The sequence below is a fragment of the Pseudochaenichthys georgianus genome, chromosome 8 (genome assembly GCF_902827115.2).
Source record: "Pseudochaenichthys georgianus chromosome 8, fPseGeo1.2, whole genome shotgun sequence".
In the NCBI taxonomy this organism is placed as follows: Eukaryota; Metazoa; Chordata; class Actinopteri; order Perciformes; family Channichthyidae; genus Pseudochaenichthys; species Pseudochaenichthys georgianus.
Genome location: NC_047510.2, coordinates 17,128,821 through 17,153,064, shown reverse-complemented (window position 1 = coordinate 17,153,064; position 24,244 = coordinate 17,128,821). Strand labels below are relative to the sequence as shown.

Here is a 24,244-nt window from a genome sequence, read left to right as displayed (position 1 = left end):
ATTAACTTAATTGTAGGCTTTGGTTTTCTTTGGGAGCTTTAACTTTTTTAGTTTTTTTTGGGGAGGGTGGGGGGTGGGGCCCATTAAGGAGACGGATCGGCGTAATGACCAATACGTGCTCAGTAGTATTCTGCTGCGGCCAATCAGATCGCCCTCCCTAGAAACCATACACTGCACGAGACAGTTGCACACAGTTTGAGCCGAGCTGTTGTGTTTTCACTTTACACGAACAGCGATGTGTGAGTTGTGTCTGTTCCTCACACTACAACGTCAAGGTGCTTTAAACTGCAAAGCTGCACCCAGGTCGTCTCTGCTCCGAAAGTAAGCGACACAAAATCATGGTCATCATCATCACAAAATAAATCTCAAGCTGGGTGCTCAACAAGGGGCCCCACCAGAGTTCTGGATCATCATCACCACTGTGGATGAAGTGAATGTGGGCAGAAAGAAAGACAGCGCGTTGCAGTGACCGAGAGGAAGAAGAGAGGCCGTGTGTGTTTTCACAAGCGGAGCATCGAGTGGGGAATGTCGGGCAGAAGTGGAGTAGCGCCTCGGGGGTGCAGCAACCCCAGCCTGCAGCCCCTCAGAGCCACCGTCCCGTACCAGCTCCAGAGGGGCTCAGCTCTCCTCTGCAGGGAGGTCAACACGGGTAAATAAATACAACTCATGAAGAGGGGGGTGAACTCTGCATTCACCTCCATGTGGTCCAGTGTTGAAAAGTGTATGCCCATTTATGAATATCTGACTCAGATACGCAGTTACATATGTTCAAGTGTTTCATTTACTTGTTTTCTTAATTGTATCACAATGAAGATGGAGGCTAATGGTGGAGTCCATTAATCAATACGGAGAATGAAGAAGCAACTATTTTGACAGTAGTTTTATTAGATTTTTTCAACAGAAAATATGCCAAACATTTGATTCCCTACTGTCATTTTGCTAATTCTGTCTTATATTATTGTAACTTCAATATTTCTAGGCTTTGGACAAACTCGAGCTCTGAAGAATTAACTTTCTAACTTTAATTGACACTATCTGGTTTAATCAAAAGATGAATCAATGATGCAAAGGAAATCATACATCTGCCCAATGCACTTAGAACATTGAATGAGAAATAGGGTTGCTCAAGCCATTTTTGAATGAATAAGTCTGACGTTTTAACTTGTGTGCTCATTGAACAATTCTTGACTTGCAAAACTTAAAAAACATTTTTAAAAAAAAGCAGGTTTGCTTTGATGGCTACATAGGCCGAACTCACGGCAATTCATGGATCAATCACTGCCTCAAAGATTGAACTTGACCCTCGGTCTAAAAGTAAAATCCCAGCATACCTTGAGAAAGTTAGGTCAACAATGAAGGCTTCTGCTAACCCCTGAAACATAACACTGCTCTCTAAATGTTATGTGGACACCCAGTCAAGCCTTTGCACTCTAACCTGTGGGATCTCTGCTGCGTTCTTCACTCTAACACAGCTTTGTTCTACTTTAACTGTATCCATGCAAATCACATCTGCATGTAGTCGTGTTTATTTATACATTCTGCCTGTCTGCCCTGCAACATGACAACATACTGTGTGTGTATACTTGTAGCCTGGGCTCCAGGTCAAAGGCATGGTCCACACCTGCCAGAGATTACAGAGAGCTGCCAACATGCAAACACACAACTCCACACGGCATGCTTGTTGGTGGGGAAGAAGCCTGGGAGCAATTTCTTTAAACAACTACTGGTGTCAAAATACTGTTTAGCTTCTTAAGGAGAGTTTTATACTCTTGGCCAATCAAGTTATACATGATCACACAGGCATGAGTTGTGAGATCTGCAGGACAGACATTGTTCTGACGAGTACTGTGTTAAGGCTTACACAACCCAGACATAAACTCCCTGACTTTATGTTACTTTGAATTCTTCAAGGAATCTTTTTCTTGTTGCATTTTTCTTCAGTGAACAAAGTTTTGATGAATTGAAGTAGGCGTTCAACAACCGCAAAACTATACAACATCCTTTAACTCATCAATCATTTTTTAGATTATTGTAGTCGACATGGAGGCATGCTAGAAGCACAACGTTTTCTTTACAAGCTCTAGGTGATGCAGCTCTAGGTTATGCAATTGATATACAAATGGACATTTTATGGATAAAGTAATCCCTTAAATGTAATTTTATTTCTGTTTTCCAAAGCTGACAGGAACACAGCTCGCCCACCGAAACCTACCATCCGCCGAACGCTTTCTCTCGACGCCATCGTCGGCCCCTACCTGCAGGGACAGTGGCCCAGAGAGGGAGAGAGCCAGGCTGTTACCTGTGTCAATGACAAAGCCACACAGGTACATATTAATTTATCATGACAATATCAAATGAATGGTGATACCTCTGAGTAATCACTGTCATTTAACAAGAGCCTTCCACTCAAGTGGAAGTCTGTGTCAGGACACATTTCCCATAAAGCCTGTTGCTCCATGTTGCCGCAGCAGACAGGGGACCAAATGTTTTATCTGCCTTGCTTTTCTTGTATGTTACGGGATTATATAGAGGACAAGATATCTGATGTTGGCTCTGCAGGTGTCTCGTGGTTCCAGTTTGACGCTGCGGGTGGAAGGCAGCCAACTGGAAATAGTCGTTTTTGTTCTTCTTTAAACTCTGCTGCTCTCCCCTCGCTCCCCCCTCGACTGTATCGGCTCCTAACTGGTGCACAAAGCCCCGACTAACTTCTCCAAGCTCCGCAGCTTCGTCTTCGATCCTGACACAGTTTAAAACCCGAACAAACCCCCTTCGCCTCCATTGTAAGGAACAGACCCCTCCTGACCTCATTATACAGACACCCCATCCCCCAGCACTCTCCTCAGCCACACACACACACACCCCACCCAGCACGTCCTTCTGCCATCCTCTGCATTACTTTAAATGATTTAACTTGGTTTGCTTCAGTCCTCATTTGGTATGCTTTTTTACTTTCAAAACTTCCAGCAAATTGTTCCATTTATAGTTATGGAGATTTTAAAGATTGTATTTCTTTATCATGTAGAAAGCAAGACATATCCTACATGGGTTTATGAGACGGAACCTTTTTTTAATTTACATTATCAAACACACATCTTTGGTAACTCAGATTCAAAATTAAAATAATATATACTTTCAGGTATATAGGGGATATTTAAATGTTACGGCAGCTCAAGTGAAAAAACCAAAGGAAGAGTTATACATTAAAATGATAGATAAAAAAGACATGGGGAAAATAAAGCTAAGAAAAATAAAGTAAAATGACATAGCTATACATATACTGTACGTATACACTAAATACACCTTACACTCACACAGTAATCAGACTCAGAATTCCTTTATTAGCACCACACAGGGGAAATGTACATTGTTACAGCAAAGAAACAACAACGATAAAGACAAAAATAAAACTGTATTGAGTAAAGTGGCACACATTAATCCGATCCATATAGATAACACATTTACGTGTCACATTTTGTATAAATTGTACATGGAATAACGATTAAACATGTAGTTAACCGTCTTTACTACGCTATTATTCTACAGATATGTGCTACATGGGTGCAAGCATGTTTGTGGACAAGTTATTTTATACAAAAGTATAAATATGTGCCTGGTAGTGTTTATTTCAGGAACAGTAGATTTAATTTGAATGCAAGTTGTTTCAGTTTAATTCTGAAATAATAATTCAGTCAATCAGTTTGTTTATAAATAAAAAGGCCAATATCTTGATCCCCAAACACATTTACAAGGAATATAGCAAAAGGGCAAAATATGTTCTTCCTCAAGCCTCCCAAATGTGAGAATTAGCTGCTTTCCTGTGTTTTCATTCAAAATTAAATGGATTGTATTTCCCTTTTTATTGAGGCCATATTGCTGACAGGAATTAAGTACATGTTGATGAGTCGTCAGAGCTGGAAACACAAGCCAAATGTTCTGCTACCTTGAGTCTTTTTATAGATGTGTGTCCCATGATCCCCCTGTTCATGTTTTGGGCAGGGTGGGGTTGTTGGTGTTGGATGATTTCAGGGGGGGGTTGGCAGCTGTAACTCTACACCGATGTCACCGTATGACTGACCCATGTCGCGTCCTGACTTATTTAGCCGGCCGATGCTCTACGTTTAGTCCACTGGACGGGGACAAGATGGTGTCTGCGTTTCTACTGCAGGAAGTGATGGCACTAATAAGATTCTCTGAGTTGTGAGGCGGACACCTTGAGAACTGCTCGCATTTTGGGAATGGAATACCAGGACACAACCCTACTGTTCACAGTCAGGGCTAAATGTGTACTGTTGCCTTATTGAATGGCATGGGCACCAGTGCGTGGATCCGATTTGTATGCAAGTGTGTGAAGCAGTTGACTGGAGGCACCACAACTGTGATCATTTGATCCTGTGGGTCAACTAAACAAGGGTTACACCGGGTGAGGATGAGCTGCGAGGCGTCTTCTCCCAACAAAGAGCCCGGAGAAGCCAACCCGACTCCCTCTGGTAGAAAGTCAAGAGTCAATGTGAAGAAATCGGTACGTTTATAGGAGTAAAAGTAGGTTGTTGAGTAGTTGTGATTGACAAAAGAAGAAGTGCACAAGAAACTTTTCCGTTTGTCTTTGTTGTTATTGTTCTTCTTCTACAGTATGTGACTTGGTGAAAAACAAGGTTACTCTGTGTGCACTGAAGTGTTGAATGCTGAACTTGCACTGTATTTATAGTCTTTCCAAAGATGTGGTTTGGATGTTTTGAAATGTGTGTGAAAGCGGAGGGCTGTTTTGCAGCTCAGGGTGGTTTTCTCGAACAGCTGTTGGGGCAGGTGTGGAACACAGCTGTTGGGCTCCACTTCTGTGTTGTACTTGTAACAACTTGTAGTGTTGAATGGAGTTAAACAGAACATGTCAGAGGCCTCAGAAAGGTTAGCCAAAATGTCTGCCATAAAAGGCAATGTTCTACTACATCCACCAAATGTTTTTTAGACAAATTCGGGACCCATATTATTATACTCACTTATTATTCACAAAATAAATAATATTTTTTTCTAAGACACCAAGTTCCTGGGCAGAAGAGACCCGAGGGAGGAGAAGTTCCGGCAAACACAAGCGCTCAGCATCGTGGGGTAGTGCAGAGCACCTGAGGGAGGTACGTATTTGAGTTTATATCACCAATTGTCCCATTTCTTTCTCTTACTTACAACAAGAAAAAGTACTTATTCCATGCTCCAAAAACACTCCTACAAGTAAAAGTCTTGAATTCGAAAGCTATATTTGGTAAGTGTATGTAAGCCTTATTTGTAAAATATCATTTAAGTATAAAAGTAACTTGGATATGTACTAAAGTACAATACTTAAAGATTATGCTCATTATAACTCTGTCATGTACTGTTGGGTAGCTTAATATATAGCAATTAAGCATAATATATGAAACCATCACATGTTTGTCCTGTGAGAATCACATGTATGTAAACAATCTACTTTCCATGATCTAAGAAACACAGTCCTGTTTTCAACTTGTGACAATGCCTGTTCCAGCTGATCCAAGTGATGTTGTACAGTTGTTTATTTAGCTTAGGATGGAAATAGAATTATCTCAACATAAAAAAAAAGATCCTTCAGTTCATCACAAACATTCAAAATCACTATGTGCAAAGAGGGGACGAAAAACAGTAGACTGAAAAGTAACTAAAGCTGTCGGACAGCATGTAATGGAGGGAAATATGAAGTTTAATTGAATGTAAAACTTCAAGTAGAGTAAAATTACATTCCACCACTGTTCACACCCTTTTTTCCGCACCCTCCCACTGACAGCACGAAACATTAACAGCCTCCTGAGGGGAAAGAGAGTAACCTTTCCCTTTTCAGAAAGAAGCGTTGTGACTCCTGCTTTTTCTCTCTGCTCTGCCCTCAGGTGGCCAAGCTGAGGAACCAGCTGCAGAAGCGTTCCCGCCACGTCCCTCCCTCAGCAGGGTACGAGCCCCTCCACCACCCTCTACCAGCAGGTCATGCAGCAGGCATCACTCAGGTAAACCCATTGCTTATGTCTCCTGATGACATGTGGGGAAAAGACACAGAGATCAAGGTTTTCATGACAACTGCTGATGCTAATCCGTCTTCCACGGGCAGACTGGGAAGCGCTTGGTAACAGGGGTATTTAAAAACAGTTGCGCTTTTCTTAGGAACGGCTGTCATCAAGCGTCCTGTTATTCTGCCTTGCTGTCACAAAGAGACAATCTGAAACCAGCATTTCATACTTTAACAAGGACCGAGTCTTTAGTCCGACATTGACAGGTCGATATTATATAGTATTGATAATATTAATAATATAGATTTTAAACCGTATCTGTATAGCCCCTTTCGTAAAAGTGCTTTCAATAAGAGAAAATAAACATATAATTAACATGTAAAAGGGATAGAATGCCAAATTAATGGAAAATAAGATGGTAAACACACTTGATAGATTAAGATAACCATCATTTGATTTGCTTTGTCATGCATCAACATGTAAGGTTTGACTGAACAAACAAACAAGCAACTGAAAACTGCTGTAAGGCATTGCAGCAGTCAAAAAACATTTGCCCTTCCTGGTGGACCACCCGATGACAGCAGTGACTTACCTTGCCTTTTTTACCTGATAATACAACAGTACCACCCAATGTGCACACAGAGAATAACATTACTATTGTTATACAAACAACATATTTGTCTCTTACAAATAAGATAACAATACATAGAATGAACAAAATAAGATGGGGAATATTTAATTGAAGTATTTACAATTAGGTAAGGCAATGAACAGCATTAAAGTTAAGTTCTTACGATACATTTTGCTTATTTAATACTGCCCTTTGCTTGCACTACCTCCTATTTGTATCAAAATGTGCACTAACCTGGCACACAACATGGATACATACACATTCTGCACAAAAGTATTTAAGCGAACAAAGAGTCTTAACGATTGTTGTTTTTTAGACTGTGCCCCTGATGCGGCTGAACAGAATCGCCCCGCGGCTGCGACGCAGTGTTGAAGGCCTGAACCTGGAGCTGGAAGAAGCGTTTGTCTCTGAGAAACCTGACGATCAGCACGAGGTGAGGCACAAGGTTATTAAACAGATCATGTTTTGAGAACATTGTTCAAGTAATGATTATGAAACTGAACCAAACAGTATAGCAGCAGTATAGGCTTACTTCTGTAATACAAAACATACAAAGCTCAACGCCTTTTTTTGTATGTATGCACTGTGGTTTTTGTTTGGCTTAAGTATAACAAAAAGCTAAATGGCCAAAAATCTTGTCAAGATGTCGAAATTATAGGAAAGTTGTTAACGATATGTTTGTAACAAAAAGGTAGATTTAAAAAAACAACAACATTGCCCTGTGACAAGTGAAGGGGTCAGCGCAGCTAAAGAAGCAACTTCTTTAGCTGCTCTGACCCCTTCACTTGTTTCCTCCTGAATATTCCAGATTTTGGATATCCCGGATGGCCATAGGGCCCCCGTCCCTGTTCAGAGGTGCAGCAGTGGCTCTCAGAGTGAGCCCTCCCCAGGGCCCCTGGATCTGGATCCTTCCCTCCTCTCTCCTTCTCAGTCTCCTTGTCCTCTAGATCCATCGCTGCTGTCTCCTTCAAATTCCCCTTCTCCATTGAACCCATCTCTTCTGTCTCCATCACAGTCTCCCTGTCCCATGGGAGAGCCAGGTTAGACCACTCTACATTTTTGTGGTGTCCAAAAATAAAACAAATATATGGTTAGTTTTCATATTATTAACAAAAGTTCGGATATTTGTGTCTTTCTGAGCAGAGCTACTCGACTGTGAGACGCTAAGTCCTACTCCATCTACGCCGCTACCTCTGTTTGCCCTGGACCCCCCCCTGCTGCAGCCCTGCTCCTCCGCTACTCGTCCCAACAAAACCTACTTCTTCCAGCGCGAGCCGCCAGAAGGCTCTGAGCGAGTACAAGTGTGCAAGGATCAAATGTAAGCAAAACATAATGTTTTGATTATATATTCATGAAATAAATATTCACGTTCTCGATATGTCATTTCAGGAGCAACCCATGAAGCCCCCCTCCTCAAGCAGTAGCATATCATTAAAGCTCTTAAATAAAATCAGATTTAAACTTAACTCAATATAAACATTTATCATACCAATTTAGAAAAGGTTGGAAGAAGGTAACTGGTGAGGTGTGAATATTGCATTTACATGATATACATTTCTGTGAAATGCTGCTTATGAGACAGCCCAGGTTTAGTAGAACATCTCTTCTTGCACTATTTCTATTTTATTTGTATTTACTTGCACATCTCAAAATATTCTATTTCGCAATTGTATCTGTTCTATTAGTTATGTCCTATATATGTTGCACTGTTGGAGGAGCCTGTGACTTACGTTTTTAATTGCCATATCTACACTGTAGACAATGTGCAAATGACAAAGCCTTGAAACTTGAAAATCTAAAATAATATTTAAAAAAATTATCCAAAAAAATGTAATATAATTATTTAAATAAAGGTGTGGTTATAATGTAAATAACTAAAGTATACATAAAAACATAAACTAGAGCCATATTAATCATTTTTATCATAGCAGAACTATATTAATGTTATTTAAATGGTATTATGATTTTCCAGATGTGCAAAACTACATCTAAAGCTGTGGCATTTGGAGCCCTTGATGATACAATATAATGGGGTACATGCCAACTTCTATCCATCTCTTTACTTCCAGGTCTGCCTCTCGGGACGTGCCTCTCCTCCAGCCGTCCTGCCCTGACCGCAATAAAGTCAACTTCACCCCTCATGGAGGCTCCGCTTTCTGCCCTGTTAGCCTCCTGAAGCCCCTCCTGCCCTCCATGGACCTTCTCTTCCGGGGCCTGTCAGTCTCTCCAGTCACAGGCTGCCCAGGTCAGGCCTCTCCCACCAGGCACCTGGGCCTGCAGTAGCCTCCTCTCAGGACTAAACCACACTGCCAGAACATGCCTACAACTGACTGTGTTTTAAATGTCACTGCTGTAATGTGCCATGATCACTGTGAGCAAAAAAAGGCTTTGTGGCTCACACTTAGTCTGTTTTACTGATTATTTCCGCTTTCAGAATGCTATATTAAGCTGATATTTACCTCATCAACACCTATTATAAATATTCCCTTATGTGGGCTACGGATTAAGTCAGGGCTGGAGTTCTGGAAATGCAGAGAAAAGTTTGAAGTCTGAGTTGTTGTTTTTGATTAAATTAAATATTTTTTTAGTTGATGCATCAGCATTTCAGAAAAAGATTGCAATCTGCTAGGGATGTTTTCATTTTTAATGTCAAAGAGTGACTTCAAAGTGAAAAAAAAGCAAGCACTTATAACACATGAGTAGTTTACTATCCTTAATTGTTAGTTAAAGGTGGGGTAGATAATTTTGGAGAAACCAGCTCAAGTGCGCTAGAATTTGAAAATACACAGCCGGAAATAATCTGCCACTTCCTTACAGAGCCCCCCCTCCAACACACACGAACGCGCACATGACCAATGAGGACACGAGATAAGTTTGTGCACAGATGGAAGGCTGACAGGCAGGGAGGCCATCCAGTTATTTTAGCCGGGCCGGCTAAAACGATCGGTCGTGCTTTTTACAGTACTACGGCTTCCACAGATGACAGTTTTTAATGGATTTTTTGTCAAAGCACTTAAGATATTCATCGCTATCGGGATGTTAAGAGCATTCCATGGAATATAACAAAGTGTATCTCGAGCCGGTTTCTCAAACTTACCTACCCCACCTTTAAGGAATGGTTCAGTTTTAAGATGAACCTTCAGCTTAATTTTTTTAAACCAAGAACTTTTTCGAAAGTCTGTTGGTCAATAGTTTAATGGTAGCTGGCTTTTCTACAGATGTACTTCTAGAAAGATATATATTTTTGTATCTTTGCAAGGGAGCTGGTGATATAATTTTAGTTTTCACTGAAGAAAAAAAATATTTCTGTTTATACTTTAAAGTTTTACAGGCAATAACGGATGTTGGAATAGCTTTACTTGCCTGCAGAGGGCATTGTTTTTAACCAAACCTTTTGCAATTGTTGTAAACCTTATTAATTGAAGTGGCCAAGCTTCGTGTTTTTGTTCAATCTGAGCCTTGTTGGACCACAGGGAGAGGTTGATTCCCTCTGCTCAAGTTAATGTTCAAATGGATCAACACTATCTCTGTCAGTATGGTTAGGGTTTGCTATGCAAAACTGATTCAAAAAAATACATATCGTTGAGAAAAAATGTAGGTTTTTATCAGCCCTTTTTTTCAGACATGATGTAGCAACCTTTTCCCACTTGTGTTTAGTGTGCTGATTCCATTGTGATAAAATAAACAGATTTTCCGGGCGTTTAAATCCTTTCTATACTACTTATAATTCCTGTGTTTTTTTTCTTGTTGTTGTTGCTTGCCTTTGACACGTGGATTTGCGGTTTTTAAATCGAAGCACCGCCTTTTCCACCCACATCTGCTTTCGATTGGACGAGAAAGGATCTCTATTGCCCTACATCGACCAATGAATTTAATCCACATCCTAGGACGGAAAAAAGGCACGCGACTTTTTCAAGGAAGGGCCTCATTGTTTTTAATAGCTGCCTTTACAGGTGCCACACGACATTTTATATTTTATTTTAAATAAAATATAAGCAGAACAATTTGCCTTTCTGCTTTGGTGGGAGTAAGTTAATTGTTTACTTAAGTACATACAAAACATGTAAGGTAATTGTGTTCCCATGTTCTGCTACTTTTTCCACTACATTTGTAGGCTAATATTGTATTTTGTACGCCAAGTAGGCCTACGTTTATTTGATAACTTTAGTAACTTTGCAGATTTAGGTTATGTAAACAAAATGTAAATGTATGAAATATGATGTACTTTTATTGGCCATGTTACCCTGCAGTATATAAACTAATTTGATCCAAAATGTTTAACAACTGCAAAATTACTTTGATGCACACAATTTACATCACCATTTTTGATGCACTTATTTAATATCTGATATGGGCAATTCTCTATTATGATTATGAAGTGTTGGTACTTATACTTAAACGATATGAAAATGCGGTCATCACAGAATAGCTGGTTGTGATATTATTATTACTATTATTATTATTAATCTGCGTAGAATCGTTAAACTAAAGACAGCATTATGTTTTTGTGACTTTTCAGGCTTAGTTGTTGACACCACTGAGGTCCTTTCATAAAACCTATTTCCCTGTCGCTACCGCTATTCCTACTAAATATAGGCTGTAATTTCTCAATGAAAACACGTAGCCTACTGTACTCTGCTGACAGTACAGGTATCAAGGTGGGAATGGGATGTTTTTAACAGTAACGCTGTCCTGGAGGAGTGATTTAGATACCTGAGAATGATACAGAACAAACATATGTCATGAAATCTGACTGTCTGTGCAGCTCCAGAGAAGTCAATATACCGCTTGCAGGCTTTGACAAATTAACAACGCTCAAGAAGCTTTAAAGGCAACATCTTTGCCTGCCATCACAGAACACTACACCTAAACGCGAGCAACATTTCCGGGCTCGTCACGTCGTCTATAGTGGAGCGGGATATCGGTGTGAGAGGAGCGGGCAGCGGAGCGGTGTCGGTTAACATACCCGGGCTGCTGGACGATAGCATGGCTCCGGGAAAGGGAGCCGGGAAGCCCGTCTCGATATGGGACAATATGCGGATACGGTTCATTGTTTGTTTCCTCGGAGTCTTCGTGTGTTACTTTTACTACGGAATATTACAAGAGACTATGTAAGTAACACTTAGCGTGACGTATGTTATAGAACATTGTCCTATCCTGTGCCAAACTCCATTACAAAATCTACAATTGTAACGCTGACTTGCATGTCGACAGTTACCGAATCATTGCTAGCTTAATTGTACTATGGCATAACTATAAGTAATGCACAACAAACGTACACCATGTGCCAGTGGGTTCAATCTACTCGTTGTGCAAACTCATGTAAGATATACAACGTTATCTTTACCGATGACAAAGACAAAGCTGACATTACATTGTCATATTTATGAATGGGGTTTGGCGTGATATTCTTTTCATTTTAGAAAATGCCAGGTATTGATCTCTAAAGTTATACCATTCAGCAGGTGATCTATATTTGTAGTTCACTAAAGCTACGATGTCACTACTCATATTATGTGTGTGCATACAGCAAACTTTTTTTCCTTCTTTGATTAACACATAAGACCATAATGGGTGTATAAAGTTGTCTAGAAAGGGTATATAAAGTAAAAGAAGAGTAGTTTCTATTGCATATCACATAATGAGGCCTGACACAGATGGTATGTTGTTACTAAAGGGGACAGGGATCATATCTGGTTTCAAAATGAAAGCTTGCCTAGTGTCTCACAAAAGAAACTCTCTCACGAACATAAATGATGCCTGATAAATGCCTATCATTCTATGTCTTTATTTAATACTATTGACATCACTTTTTCCTATATGTTCTTGGCAACTATTGCCCATTGAGTTCAGTTTTCAAGTTGTTAAAGATTTATGGTTCCCTAACCAAATGTCACCACCCCAGCCTGTCACTTGCGGTATGGTATCTCCTTTCTAAAGGGGCCTTTCCATAGCTTGAATACTCTTGAAAGTGCTCAACTCTAATACCATTTACCAGCCCATACTTTTGCTAGGATTGTCGTTTAAGGCTATTTCAGCCTCAGATACAGATTGTCTGTGATCTGTTGCACTCAACACAGTTTTTCCCCTTGACTCGTCCAGCACTCGAGGCAGCTATGGTCAAGGAGACCAAAAGGAGAAGTTCGTATTTGCCCGAACATTGGTCCTCATCCAGTGCATTGTCAGTGCTCTGTTTGCTAAGATCTGTAAGTATGTACTATATAGAAGAAGTACTCACATCTATCCAAATGGTTAATATAAAATAAGATACACATTATCTGAGGCTACATCTACCTCTTCATCATCAGTGATCCAGTTCTTTGAGGGTTCAAAGCCAGACCACACCCAGAGCTGGCTTTATGGGCTGTGTTCCCTCTCCTATCTTGGAGCCATGGTGTCCAGTAACTCTGCCCTTCAGTATGTCAACTACCCCACACAGGTACATATGCCCTTTTAGTTGGTAACATGATTCTAATATGGATTTATGAATGTATCATTCCGTCTTATTATCCTAAATCTTTGTTTTCTTTGCCAATAGGTGTTGGGAAAGTCCTGCAAGCCCATACCAGGTAAATCTGAGAATCACTTCTGTAATCATACCTTGTGTGATTTGACAAATACATGTTATTAGAATGAAGGTACTTCTCAGCTGGTTTCATGTAATGACAAGCCTGAATATGTGTAGTTTTATACTAAACAATCTATAAAAGTTGGTATAAACACTCAAGTAATAATCGGGTGCAGTCTATTACATCTCATGCTCATTTCAAAAAGTAATAACAACTAATGAGAATAGGAACAGCTCTGTCAAACTAATGTTTAAAGGCACAATGAGTAGGATTTTAGAACATAGAGGCTCATGAAAAAGAATCCCACTCTATCATCACTCATGACCCTCTCGATGTGGGTTGCAGTCACGTTCCCACTCGCCTTTTTTTAATAATATGTTCAGGACATTTCTTGTTGTCCATTGCTATTATTATGATGTGTTTTCAAACAGCCATCAAGAAATCCTACTCATTAGCATTTAAAGATTGCTCTTGGTTAAAAGTGAATTAGTGCATTTGTGCAGTTTTGTTCCTGCCTACATCTGTTACAGTGCAAGATCCATGCCAAGTCGTGATCTCTGTCAATATGACTAACTCAGAGGTTTCTAAATCCCAGGTTAATGTGTTGATGGATAGAACTTAAACAAGCAAGTGAGAATACCCTTGTGTATATATAGTATAGTACATTACAAATAAGAGATCATCTGATATCTCTCTTAACTGATCAAGTACATATTGGGTAAGCACAATCTTTTCACATGTGAGCAGATATGAGCACACATGGCAGGTTACAGTTTGTGCTGTTTGTACATGAACGATATATCTCACCGCTTGTTATCTCTTGACACAGACAGACAGACACACACACACACACACACACACACACACACACACACACACACACACACACACACACACACACACACACACACACACACACACACACACACACACACACACACACACACACACACACACACACACACACACACACACACACACACACACACACACACACACACACACACACACACACACACACACACACACACACACACACACACACACTTTCGCAATCCATAATTTACACTCTCGGGGGGAAGGCTTGACATTTTGTATCAGGGTAGGATTACTTCAAATCCTGTCACCCTGATATTCATGGCTTAAAGAAAATGTCCATCATGCTGCTGTTGTGTGGTTGCAGTGATGATCCTCGGTGTGACGATACTGAGGAAGAGGTACCCGCTGGCTAAGTATCTGTGTGTGCTGCTTATTGTGAGCGGAGTGGCGTTGTTCCTCTACAAACCCAATAAGAGCTCAGTCGCAGATGACCATGTCTTTGGGTTTGGAGAGATTCTGCTGGTGAGTTTAAAAGCTTTATGTTCCATCCAGTGTGCTTGTATTTAGGAATGCACCCATTGTGAAGTTCTGTGCTGATAGACATTTAAAACCACATTTTGATTATGATGATAGCCGATACTAGTGTTTTTGTTTTTTCTGTTATTTATTTCCTGTTTTTGCCAAGGAAACGAACACATCCTCATCATAAAAAACTGAACCATTTCAAAGTCACTTATTACAATAAAATGTCAAATTCAACCAATTTATAAAACAACATGTGATATAATCTAAACACAACTGCTTTAAAAGCCTTTTTTCCTGCTGTACAACTAAAGCACTCAATAAAAAGTTCCTTTTATAGTCAAACAGAAATATGTGTCGAGTGAAGCATAAAATAAACACATCAAATGAAAATCCAACACAACAGTTAGCTGCTCCAAATTTAACACAACGGATACAAATGGTTGTAGATGTTTGGCAGTTGAATTGGTGCATTCCTACTTGAGTCCCATCTGCTGCCAATATATCTGTTCCTCCCTCCTGAAGCCATGGTTACTGTGACATTTCCATGACATTTGTCTCGTGCTGTGTTTCGCTATGTTGTAGCTGGTCTCCCTGACATTGGACGGTTTGACTGGTGTGGCCCAGGATCACATGAGGTCTCGCTTCCAGACCAGTGCCAACTACATGATGCTGAACATCAACATGTGGTCCACTCTGGTGCTGGGACTAGGTGAGTCCACCGTGCTCTCTGCCAAACTCTTGTCTCACCAAACATGTGCTGTGAAGTGCCAGGAAGCATGAAGGGTTTCATTCCAACCAAAACTACAGCAGGCTATCTCACTGACTGGCACAGCTGCAGCTAGAGAGGAGGAACTCATGAGCAAAATCACCTTGGTGTGGCTCAATGGCGCCAACATACAGCAGAATGAAACTGAAACACTGGTGCACAAGTCCTGTTGGGAAGCAGTTGCAAATTGTCAGAGAAAGCCAAAAGCAGTGGTTCAACAATATGTGGCTTTTTGCAGCACTATAAAGGGGCCTTGCTGAATGTCAATTTGTTATGATTTTATAGCTCTTTTAGAGGTTTTTAAAAAAAACTTTGAATGTTTGTCCTCATATTTTATATTTCGTAACCCAAAAAATGTATCCTTGAACTAAATCCTTAATTTCAAAAGTGATCCATCAAATACAAAGATTAGATTTGGGAAATGACAACCTCTCTCTCTGTTTTCAATAGACGTTGACTTTTGGACGTTACAATGCTCTGGAGTTTTTGGAAACAATTCTACCACTGGAATCTCATTTTTTAAACAGGATAACATCAATCATTTAAGCATTTGCCAAATATGTTTATGAAATCCCAATTGTATACAGAATGAATAGACACAGATTTTTTTTTTTCAGCATTCCAATATACAATTTTAGAATTTGATTTCAACATTATTATTTTATGTTAATTTATACTCTGATTAGAGCTGTGTGTCATCACGGTCGTCACACAGCTATCATTGCTGTCGGTCTAATGCACTGTTAAATGTTATGTCATTATTAGTTGTGTTGATCTGTATTCTCACGTCAGGGTGAATTACAGATTTGATGCTGTAGAAAATGTCCATCTGAATAAGTGAAAAAGAACGAAACAATAACCGTGTGTGTTTGAGGCTCTTAAAGAGAAGACAAACACCATTCTCTCCAGAGTTTAAAACTAATTAATTCAGTCGAGGCAGAGTGTTCAGTCTTACATTTATAGATAAGGAATCCTGCACCTCAAAGCCGTCAGTTCTGTGAGAGGGTTGCCGGAATATATTGAAGAATAAGGCACCAAAAGAGATGCAATATAACGAGGGGCTTTCTAGTGTTAGTCACTAATGGGCTGAGAGATAAGGATCAAAAGGTTAAAGCCAGTAAGAGAACTATAAGACACTGTTATCACTCGTATAATTAAACTAATTGGCAGTGCTTGCTATCTCTCACAAAGTGCCAATCTCTCCTGCACATTTGCTTCACACTTTCATCGTTCGTATTACACTTAAAAAAATGCTATATATGTTTTCATAAGTGATATTTGAGTTCCAGGCTATTAAAACTCCTTCAAAGGGCCTCAGGTTAAGGGTTGCACACCCATAAAGACACCACAAATGCATACTTTTTTATAAGAAGTTGATAAGCTTTGAAGTGCTGGTATTTCCCAATATATATATATATAAAGATGTTTAATTCTTCCCCTCCCACAAATCCATGGCAGCCCCACACCTCGGCTTCATCTTCCTGTTGTTAGCGTATTTCACCACTTGGTGGGGCCATATGACCACACCATCAACATGATCAACAGATTTTGTATAGTTAATCATTTGTTTCAATACTTGAGCTGTTTGTGTTTTAATATTATAATTATTTTTCACTTCTGCTTTCAGTGGTATTATGGACAGGCGAGGTCTGGGATTTCCTGAGTTTTACTGAACGCAACCCGAGCATCATCTACAACATCATACTGTTTGGACTGACCAGTGCTTTAGGCCAGGTGCGTGGATGGAGATTTGAAGAAATCCTTTACTTTGAGATACATTTTTGCCCATTTGCCCTCACCATCGTTACCTTATCAGCAATGGATAGTGACTTTAACTTGAAATCCTCAAGGTTATAACTTAAATGTCTGTTTTTTAAACTCCTCGATCAGACCTTCATCTTCATGACGGTGGTCTACTTTGGGCCTCTGACCTGCTCCATCGTCACCACCACGAGAAAGTTCTTCACCATCCTCGGCTCCGTTCTTCTGTTCGGCAACATCATGACTGGGATGGAGTGGTTTGGCACCATCCTGGTTTTCCTTGGTGAGAGTTAACACTTTGTTGCCTTCTCTAGATTACAGTATATTGTAATGTATCACTGTAAAATTGATGATGGACTTTTATGAATTTATTTTAAAACCGAATATAGCAGGTAGAGCTTCACTGTAATAAGATACTCCTGTGTGGTCACTCGGTACCAAATCCTAATTTAAACATCTTGTATGCTTCACTACAATCACGATTTTTGCACCTTTCAGCTTGTTTGAGATAAAAGCCGTCTAATAGCAGGAACTTTGTGTTAATGGCTGAGCTCTTCTTGCAAAACGCTGTTTAAAACGTTTAGCTGTACCCTGAGACAGTTACTCCGTGTGTAATAACAAACACTGCACCAATTGGGGGATACTTGGGCTTCCCACGCAAAGATTTGGTTGAGTGGTAAATTATGCAATGAGAATTTATCTAAAGGGGGGTCAGTAAATATAAGGCTGTCAAATATGTAATGCTATTACTGGTTAAATTGGTCACTTTATTGGTTAAATACAGGGTGTTCAACCTTATTTTCCTTTGCTCTTTAATCACATCTTTGGGTTTCTCTCTCTAGGTCTCGGATTCGATGCTAAATTCGGCAAAACTCCCAAGAAGACGACACACTAAAACGTCAGGAGCACGAGACAGAAAGATTGCAAATTGAAACACTCTAAAGCCAGTATCATATTTGCATAAAGCGTTCTGTAGAGGCACACTGTATGTGCCTATCATATGTTTAAGTATGGGCAGATGTTTCACTTAACTGTATTTGAAAAGAGAGTCTAGCTTCTATTGTTTACTTAGGATACAGCAAAGAGACACATTTTACTTGGGATCGAGTCCTGAATGAACTGTGACAAGCCATTTCTTTTCTTTTTTTCACAAAATACCTAGCTTTTGTAGAGGAATTTGGACTCACTGAAAGAGACTGATGGAAAGTACTGTATCAGAAAAATCTTTATGTTTCTGAAACCAGCTAACCTCACTTGAATGGATATTGAAACCAAACAAGGTCTAACTCATGAACTTCCACAAAATAAGGCTTGGTTGGCAAAGTCATGCTTGAATATGTGTAATTATCACATACAGATGAATGATTAGCAAACAATCAGCCAAGTATCATGTCATTTAAAAAATATAAACGGTTGTATGTATCGCATTGTTGTATGTCCAATCATATGATTGAACTGTTTTTACTTTTATTTTCTACAAGTTGAAAATAATTGACCATAAAAAGGGAAATTGTGATAATTGATGGTGATTTTCTTTTTGTTACAGACTTACTTTACTTGAATGGTTCAATCATTCAGTTGAGATACTCATCTTTGAAAAATAGCTATAAAATAATAATAGGAAAATCATAAACGCTTTTAATATAACAGTTTTCTTGTATTTTGATAAGTGCTTTACAAATTAAATGTACTATTATTAGTATAAACTGCTTACACACTAAATGTTACGTAAAGTACAACAATTGAAACTTAACTTCACCTCAAGTCATAACTAAACACATTTCAAGCTTTGCACCCAATCTGAATTAAACATGTAACACACTAAACAAGTTTCTCTACATATAAGACGGCAATCTAAATTTAAATGAATGCGATTTAAATGGCGCACCAAATTGATCTATAAACATGCCATCTTGCCAAACACTTCATTTCTCGATTGTCGCCTCAAATCATATGTCAGGAAACTCTTTTAATCAACCATGGAGGAGGCCTTCGACCAAATGTATGCAGTGTATGTGCAAGGATGAATTTCCCATTCAAGAAGATTGTTCCCTTGCCATTTCCCCGTGAGGACGCAGCCTGTGAAGTGGACAAAGTGTTAGGACCAGATCTGGTAAAGAAATATTGGGACATGTTTTTGTTTGTAATTCAGGCCTTGTCTTTTGTTCTTCTTACTATATTTAGAATGTGTTCTCTTCTGATTTCCAGTGCAAAATACAACCGTTGGAGATGCACAGAGGTATTGATTCGTTTTGCAATGGTGAAAACACAAGTGTGCATAATACCCTAAATAGCACATTAGAATAGCACAAGAGAGCAAACACCTAAACATAAGACCCTAATATAGCACATTTTCAAAATGAGGCAATTCGTACAAAAGTGCGTTACGAAAATAAAAAACATTTAGAGCATTAGGGTATAGTGCAATGTTTTCAGGTAGGCTATACATCTTTTATCTTTTATTATTCTACCATAGGTGGAACATGTTTGTAATTTAAGGGACACCTGCTTAAACATAGGAAACAATGTTGATAGGCTATTTCAATTACCTCAAGAGTGTTAAACGAATGCACAAGGCTTAGTTGGAGCCACAACTTAATTAAAACAATTATCAGATGGAAGAGCAACATTATGTGAAACGGGGGGTGTTTTAAATTAAATATATATTACAGTATAATGTACAGTTTTACAGTTATAAGCTGTAGCCTACCTTCAGCTTTACTGTAAGAACACTACCAGTTAAAATACGTGCATATGGATTTTTCTTTTTTCTCTCTAACCCTAACCCTTTGAAGCAACTTAAAAAGCTAAGGTACTTCTTTGTTCTCTTTTTAATTTAATTTTAAAAAGACACTTAAAAACTATAAATTCATTAATTCCTTGCTCTGTATGTGTTATATCATCTTAATAGTATCCTTGTAGTATTCTCCAAGTCTATTTTTATTTGAACCTTTTCTTTACAAAGATTTTATTTCGTTCCTTTTTATCGGATTCTGTTTTGATTCTTGCTGCTGTGAAGGGCTTTGTAATTATGTTTTGAAATGTTTCATGCAACAACAAAAAAACCGCTTTAGCATTGCCCGAATAAAATGCTGTTTGGAAATAAAAACTAAAGCCATACAGTTATATATTGACAAAATAGTACAAAATTACTTTGTATATACAGCTGTAGTGTGCCATTAAAGCTATACAAGGTACTGATAATAATTACTAAAAATGTGATTTTGCCACGGTCCATCAGGCGGTATTTCTAGCATCCTCTCGGAGCTACCACAGGCCTTTCTTCCGCCCGAACTCGCAGATTTAAGTGTCCACCGTTTTGGCAAGACTGGTTGTAATCCGTTTATTACTGTACAAAGTCGGCCAACACAACATCAAAATGCTCGGCACGCTGCGCAAACAGCTTAAGAGCCACCCAGCTGTAAGTATATTTCGGTTTTATATCAGAAAAAGAATGATATTAGACGATTTTGTTTTAAACGTCATCATCCGTGAATGTGTGTTGCTAACTTAGTTTAGCTAACCAGTTACCCTTAGCAAGCTAGCATCCTACCATTGACCGCACTGACTTTGAGAAATTCTGTTAAACATTTAAAAATGCTTTACTGTTAATTGTATTTGTTTAACTAATATACTGCAGTACACGGTTTTCTCATGCAGGGTGTGCCAACACTATGTTGATGCTTTGGTGTCAAATAAGGTCCCGGCTTCATCTACAAGACGATAGCAACGATTATTAGCAAGAGTGTTTGCTGTGCTGAAAATAGCATCACATGCTACTAGTTGGGGTGTTAGCTCGCTAGGTAGCGTTAGCAAGTTTGTTTTCTAGGTGTTTACTCTTCCTAGAACTTAACATTTTGAACATATCTGTGAACAACTGTAATTTGACTTGTGTAAATTACCTCACAGTGACTGCTTCTTTGTAATTAACCATATGATAATGAAGAATAAAGGTGTCAACACAATGCAGGTGTAGTCTGCAAGGGCAAATGATTTCAGGTAGGCCTACAGTGAGCATATACGTCAAATTGTATAGGCAACTATGCATTTTAAAGATATTTTGTCTTGTCTAGTTGTGCCAGGCAGTGTTAATTGAAATGCTTCCTTGAGCTGTGACAGTTCACCTTTATGTTATTGAAGGTTACTTATCCTCCTGTCTGTCACCTACAGCTGATCCCTCTGTTATTCTTTATCGGTGGGGGGGCAGCCATGTCCATGGGGTACCTTGCTCGTCTGGCCTTGAGAAACCCTGATGTCTGGTAAGGACTCTAATCATTAAACAGGAAACGTTCTTTTAATATTACATCCGTTTTTATTTTTGCCCTTTTCTAAAATGGCAAGTGGCTGGTAGGGGTTACATGTTATCTGCTGTTACTGAGATTTACAGATTAGAAAAAAAGGAAAAGATGCAGACGGTTATTGTAAATAATTATTTTACTACTCGTTGATGAATGTCAAGTTAAAGTCTCTGTTGTTGAATCTTTCATAACTCTAATTCTCCTCTACAGCTGGGACAAGAAGAACAACCCAGAGCCCTGGAACAAGATGGACCCAACACATCAGTACAAGGTGAGACTTTGACACCACATTCTTTTAATCGTACTTTTGTTACAGTTTTGATTGTATGTGCTGAAGACTGTTGTTTGCATTGTATCGATCTGTGACTTGTTGCTGAGCCATGAATAATTCGTTCAATTAGATTAATGCAATCACATCATCTGGTTAACTCTTACCTCTAGTAAGACATCTGATGAAGTCATTAACTTCTCGCAGTTGAACACAAGTTAAAAGGGCAAGTGCAAGATTATGCTCTGCCAAATACCCTAAAACCTAAACTTGTAGTCATCCGAACTCACTTTTGGCTTTCAATGCATTTTTTTCTGAAATTTCCACTGTTGAGCTGAGATTTGTTTTTGTATTCTCAGTTTTATGCAATTAACGTGGACTACAGCAAGCTGAAGAAGCAAGGCCCCGATTTCTAAAGATCAAATTTGCTGGACCAAATGCATTAAGATGAGCTGATCCGCACAGAACCATTTTAAACTTCCGAAGAAGAACATGAGGGATGCAGAGGCTACAACCGCACAATGATTCATATTTAAGTTTCCTCATTGCATCCTATTTGGAAACCATGTCTCTTAATTCTCATTTTCAATTGTTGTTCAATAAAGTTAATGAGTCTTTTCTCCATACAGAGAAAATAAGTCGTTGCATTCATTTATGGGCATGTTTCTTTCCATGTCCTTGATCATGTGTCATTTTTATTAGTATTGTCACTCTTAAGTCAAACAAATAGATGTTTGCATTAACAGCCTCCACCCTCTGTTTGCAGTTATGTCATGCTTCTCAGTTACTACATGAGCTGTGCCCTAACCTCATTTTGCTTCTGTCCTACATTAACCCAGCTGCTGGTAAGATATGTGCCACACTGTGCTTGGCTGTAATCCAGAGCACGGGCAGACTTTAACCTGTTCACATTAGAGCAATGGGCTCCCTCTGGTGGCAGTATTTACTGCAGTTTATGAGGCCTGCCAGTTGCAGGGCTTCTGCTACATGTTATTTTTTAGCTTTCAGGTGATGCTGTTTAAAGGGAAGAGTGAGGCACCATGTCTCTCTATGCAAAGGTTGACTGTTTGTTTAAAGCAATAACATGTTCTAGTGTAACACTGAGCAGTAGAAACAGTACGGGAACATGTTGAGGTGTTTCTCTTTATAGAATGCCATCGCTCTCAGCCAGATGAGTTTGTAAATGTCAACAGGTCGTGCCGTCCCATATGCAGCTGAGGGAAAATGTGACAAGGATGAGCAGCCAAAGCATTGCAGAAAATGTCAAGGAGACATTCATATTTGAATAGAAGCCCACATCTAAATCTTCACCCGCCCTCTCCACGGCTGGAGAAATCATGTATCTCATTCTTCACCAATTAAGTTCTGGTACATCATGTTATAGTGCCTCATTTTGGAACAACATTTGAAATGTTTCAGCATATTCACACCAACTTTAAGAACCCCTCGTACACACAAAATAACTATATTTATCCTTAGCTCATTTATTTGTTGATGTAACCTGTGGTTTTCATCTTCATTGCGGCAAAATGAAAGCAAGTGACGTGCTGTGGCTGAAGCGGGAAAATCAACACTAAATGACTCATTCTCAGGTAAAGGAAAAACATGTCTGCCTTATTTATGCTGCAGGGTTGTGAGTTATTAGCCTTTTCTTTAATTAGGAGTGAAATATTTCAATCAACCATGATAACTTTGATAAATTGCTTAGATGATATAAACAATTTAATAGCAGAGAGAAACATCTAATTTGGAAGTTAATATAACCCATAGTTTCCCACTCATTGTTTGTACTGTACAGAATATTTTGACAGTGAAAAATCTTCTGCAAATCAGGGCTTTGGTATACTTTCTTAACCTTACCGAATGTAAAAAATGTTTTGCATCTGAGTTTACTGTTACAATACTGCTACAAATAAATAATAAAAGGTCTTGAAAATACGACTTTGTTGTCATGTGTGTACTTTTTAATATCTAATATGGAAATATTGTGTACAGCCTTGCTAGTGTTTCTGTCTGCATGTAAGGCAGGTATCATTAACTATGTTCACTCTGTGTAGGATGTTAACATGCTAACATTTGCTAATTTGCATGAAGCACAACATACAACTGATCTTGATGGGAATGCCCTAAGTTTGTCAATTTTTAAAGGCTTAACCACATTTATTTTATCCTGATGGCACATATTTAAACACGAAGGTATCACCATGCGGGTAGCATAATGTCAGTACCAAATGTTATGGAAACCTAATCAGTAGTTGCCAGACAGTTTCTCAAAACCACAAATCTAAATTGTGATGGTTTGAGAGGCACTAGTAAGCATTCTTTAGAGATCATACATGTATGCAGACATGCTGTCAATGTATATGATTATCCTTGCTCACCTTCAATGTTTTGTTGAGCGACTTTAAAGCTCTGATGCCATTTTCTGGGCCATTTGTGCTTGCTGAGTAGTTTTCTATTCATGCATCCAATAGATACAGAGCAATATTATCAGGTATTTGGAGTCATGTTTCTGGCCATCTGGTGAATGTATGTCCAATATTAACTTTTTTGCAGTTCTGTTCTGCAACTCATGATGGTAATAACTGCCAAATACTCCACG

General features: G+C 39.1%; 3 protein-coding genes across 4 annotated transcripts; all 3 read left to right on the top strand.

Moving 5' to 3' along the window:
• Positions 1 to 195: 195 nt before the first annotated feature.
• Positions 196 to 10,784, top strand: fam117aa (family with sequence similarity 117 member Aa). Of its 2 annotated transcripts, XM_034088471.2 has the most exons (8): positions 196 to 649; positions 2,179 to 2,324; positions 5,031 to 5,126; positions 5,892 to 6,005; positions 6,953 to 7,069; positions 7,445 to 7,676; positions 7,780 to 7,954; positions 8,706 to 10,784. In XM_034088471.2, the coding sequence occupies exons 1-8, from the start codon at positions 526 to 528 to the stop codon at positions 8,917 to 8,919; spliced, it is 1,218 nt and encodes a 405-aa protein (XP_033944362.1). In that variant the 5' UTR covers positions 196 to 525; the 3' UTR covers positions 8,920 to 10,784. The 2 variants fall into 2 exon arrangements, with proteins under 2 accessions (XP_033944362.1, XP_033944361.1); XM_034088470.2 differs by lacking the exons at positions 196 to 649; positions 2,179 to 2,324 and adding an exon at positions 4,034 to 4,519 and having other exon boundaries at positions 8,706 to 10,780.
• A 422-nt stretch (positions 10,785 to 11,206) lies between these two features.
• On the top strand, positions 11,207 to 18,595 carry slc35b1 (solute carrier family 35 member B1). The gene is made up of 9 exons (XM_034089633.2): positions 11,207 to 11,747; positions 12,739 to 12,842; positions 12,945 to 13,075; positions 13,175 to 13,205; positions 14,389 to 14,546; positions 15,132 to 15,258; positions 16,943 to 17,049; positions 17,206 to 17,359; positions 17,919 to 18,595. Exons 1-9 carry the CDS (start codon positions 11,623 to 11,625, stop codon positions 17,969 to 17,971), a joined length of 990 nt encoding a protein of 329 aa, XP_033945524.1. The 5' UTR covers positions 11,207 to 11,622; the 3' UTR covers positions 17,972 to 18,595.
• Positions 18,596 to 20,350: 1,755 nt separating this feature from the next.
• ndufa4a (NDUFA4 mitochondrial complex associated a) lies at positions 20,351 to 22,280 on the top strand. Its single transcript, XM_034089941.1, has 4 exons — positions 20,351 to 20,497; positions 21,247 to 21,335; positions 21,585 to 21,645; positions 22,002 to 22,280. Exons 1-4 carry the CDS (start codon positions 20,456 to 20,458, stop codon positions 22,056 to 22,058), a joined length of 249 nt encoding a protein of 82 aa, XP_033945832.1. The 5' UTR covers positions 20,351 to 20,455; the 3' UTR covers positions 22,059 to 22,280.
• The last annotated feature ends 1,964 nt before the right edge of the window (positions 22,281 to 24,244 follow it).

Coding starts and splice junctions, on each gene's coding strand:
- fam117aa (XM_034088471.2), top strand. CDS start 526: ATGTCGGGCAGAAGTGGAGTAGCGCCTCGGGGGTGCAGCAACCCCAGC. Junction 2,325..5,030: donor TCAATGACAAAGCCACACAG/GTACATATTAAT, acceptor TTTTTTTCTAAG/ACACCAAGTTCCTGGGCAGA. Junction 7,677..7,779: donor CTGTCCCATGGGAGAGCCAG/GTTAGACCACTC, acceptor CTTTCTGAGCAG/AGCTACTCGACTGTGAGACG.
- slc35b1 (XM_034089633.2), top strand. CDS start 11,623: ATGGCTCCGGGAAAGGGAGCCGGGAAGCCCGTCTCGATATGGGACAAT. Junction 17,050..17,205: donor TGACCAGTGCTTTAGGCCAG/GTGCGTGGATGG, acceptor CTCCTCGATCAG/ACCTTCATCTTCATGACGGT. Junction 17,360..17,918: donor CACCATCCTGGTTTTCCTTG/GTGAGAGTTAAC, acceptor TTCTCTCTCTAG/GTCTCGGATTCGATGCTAAA.
- ndufa4a (XM_034089941.1), top strand. CDS start 20,456: ATGCTCGGCACGCTGCGCAAACAGCTTAAGAGCCACCCAGCT. Junction 20,498..21,246: donor AGCTTAAGAGCCACCCAGCT/GTAAGTATATTT, acceptor TGTCACCTACAG/CTGATCCCTCTGTTATTCTT. Junction 21,336..21,584: donor TTGAGAAACCCTGATGTCTG/GTAAGGACTCTA, acceptor TCTCCTCTACAG/CTGGGACAAGAAGAACAACC.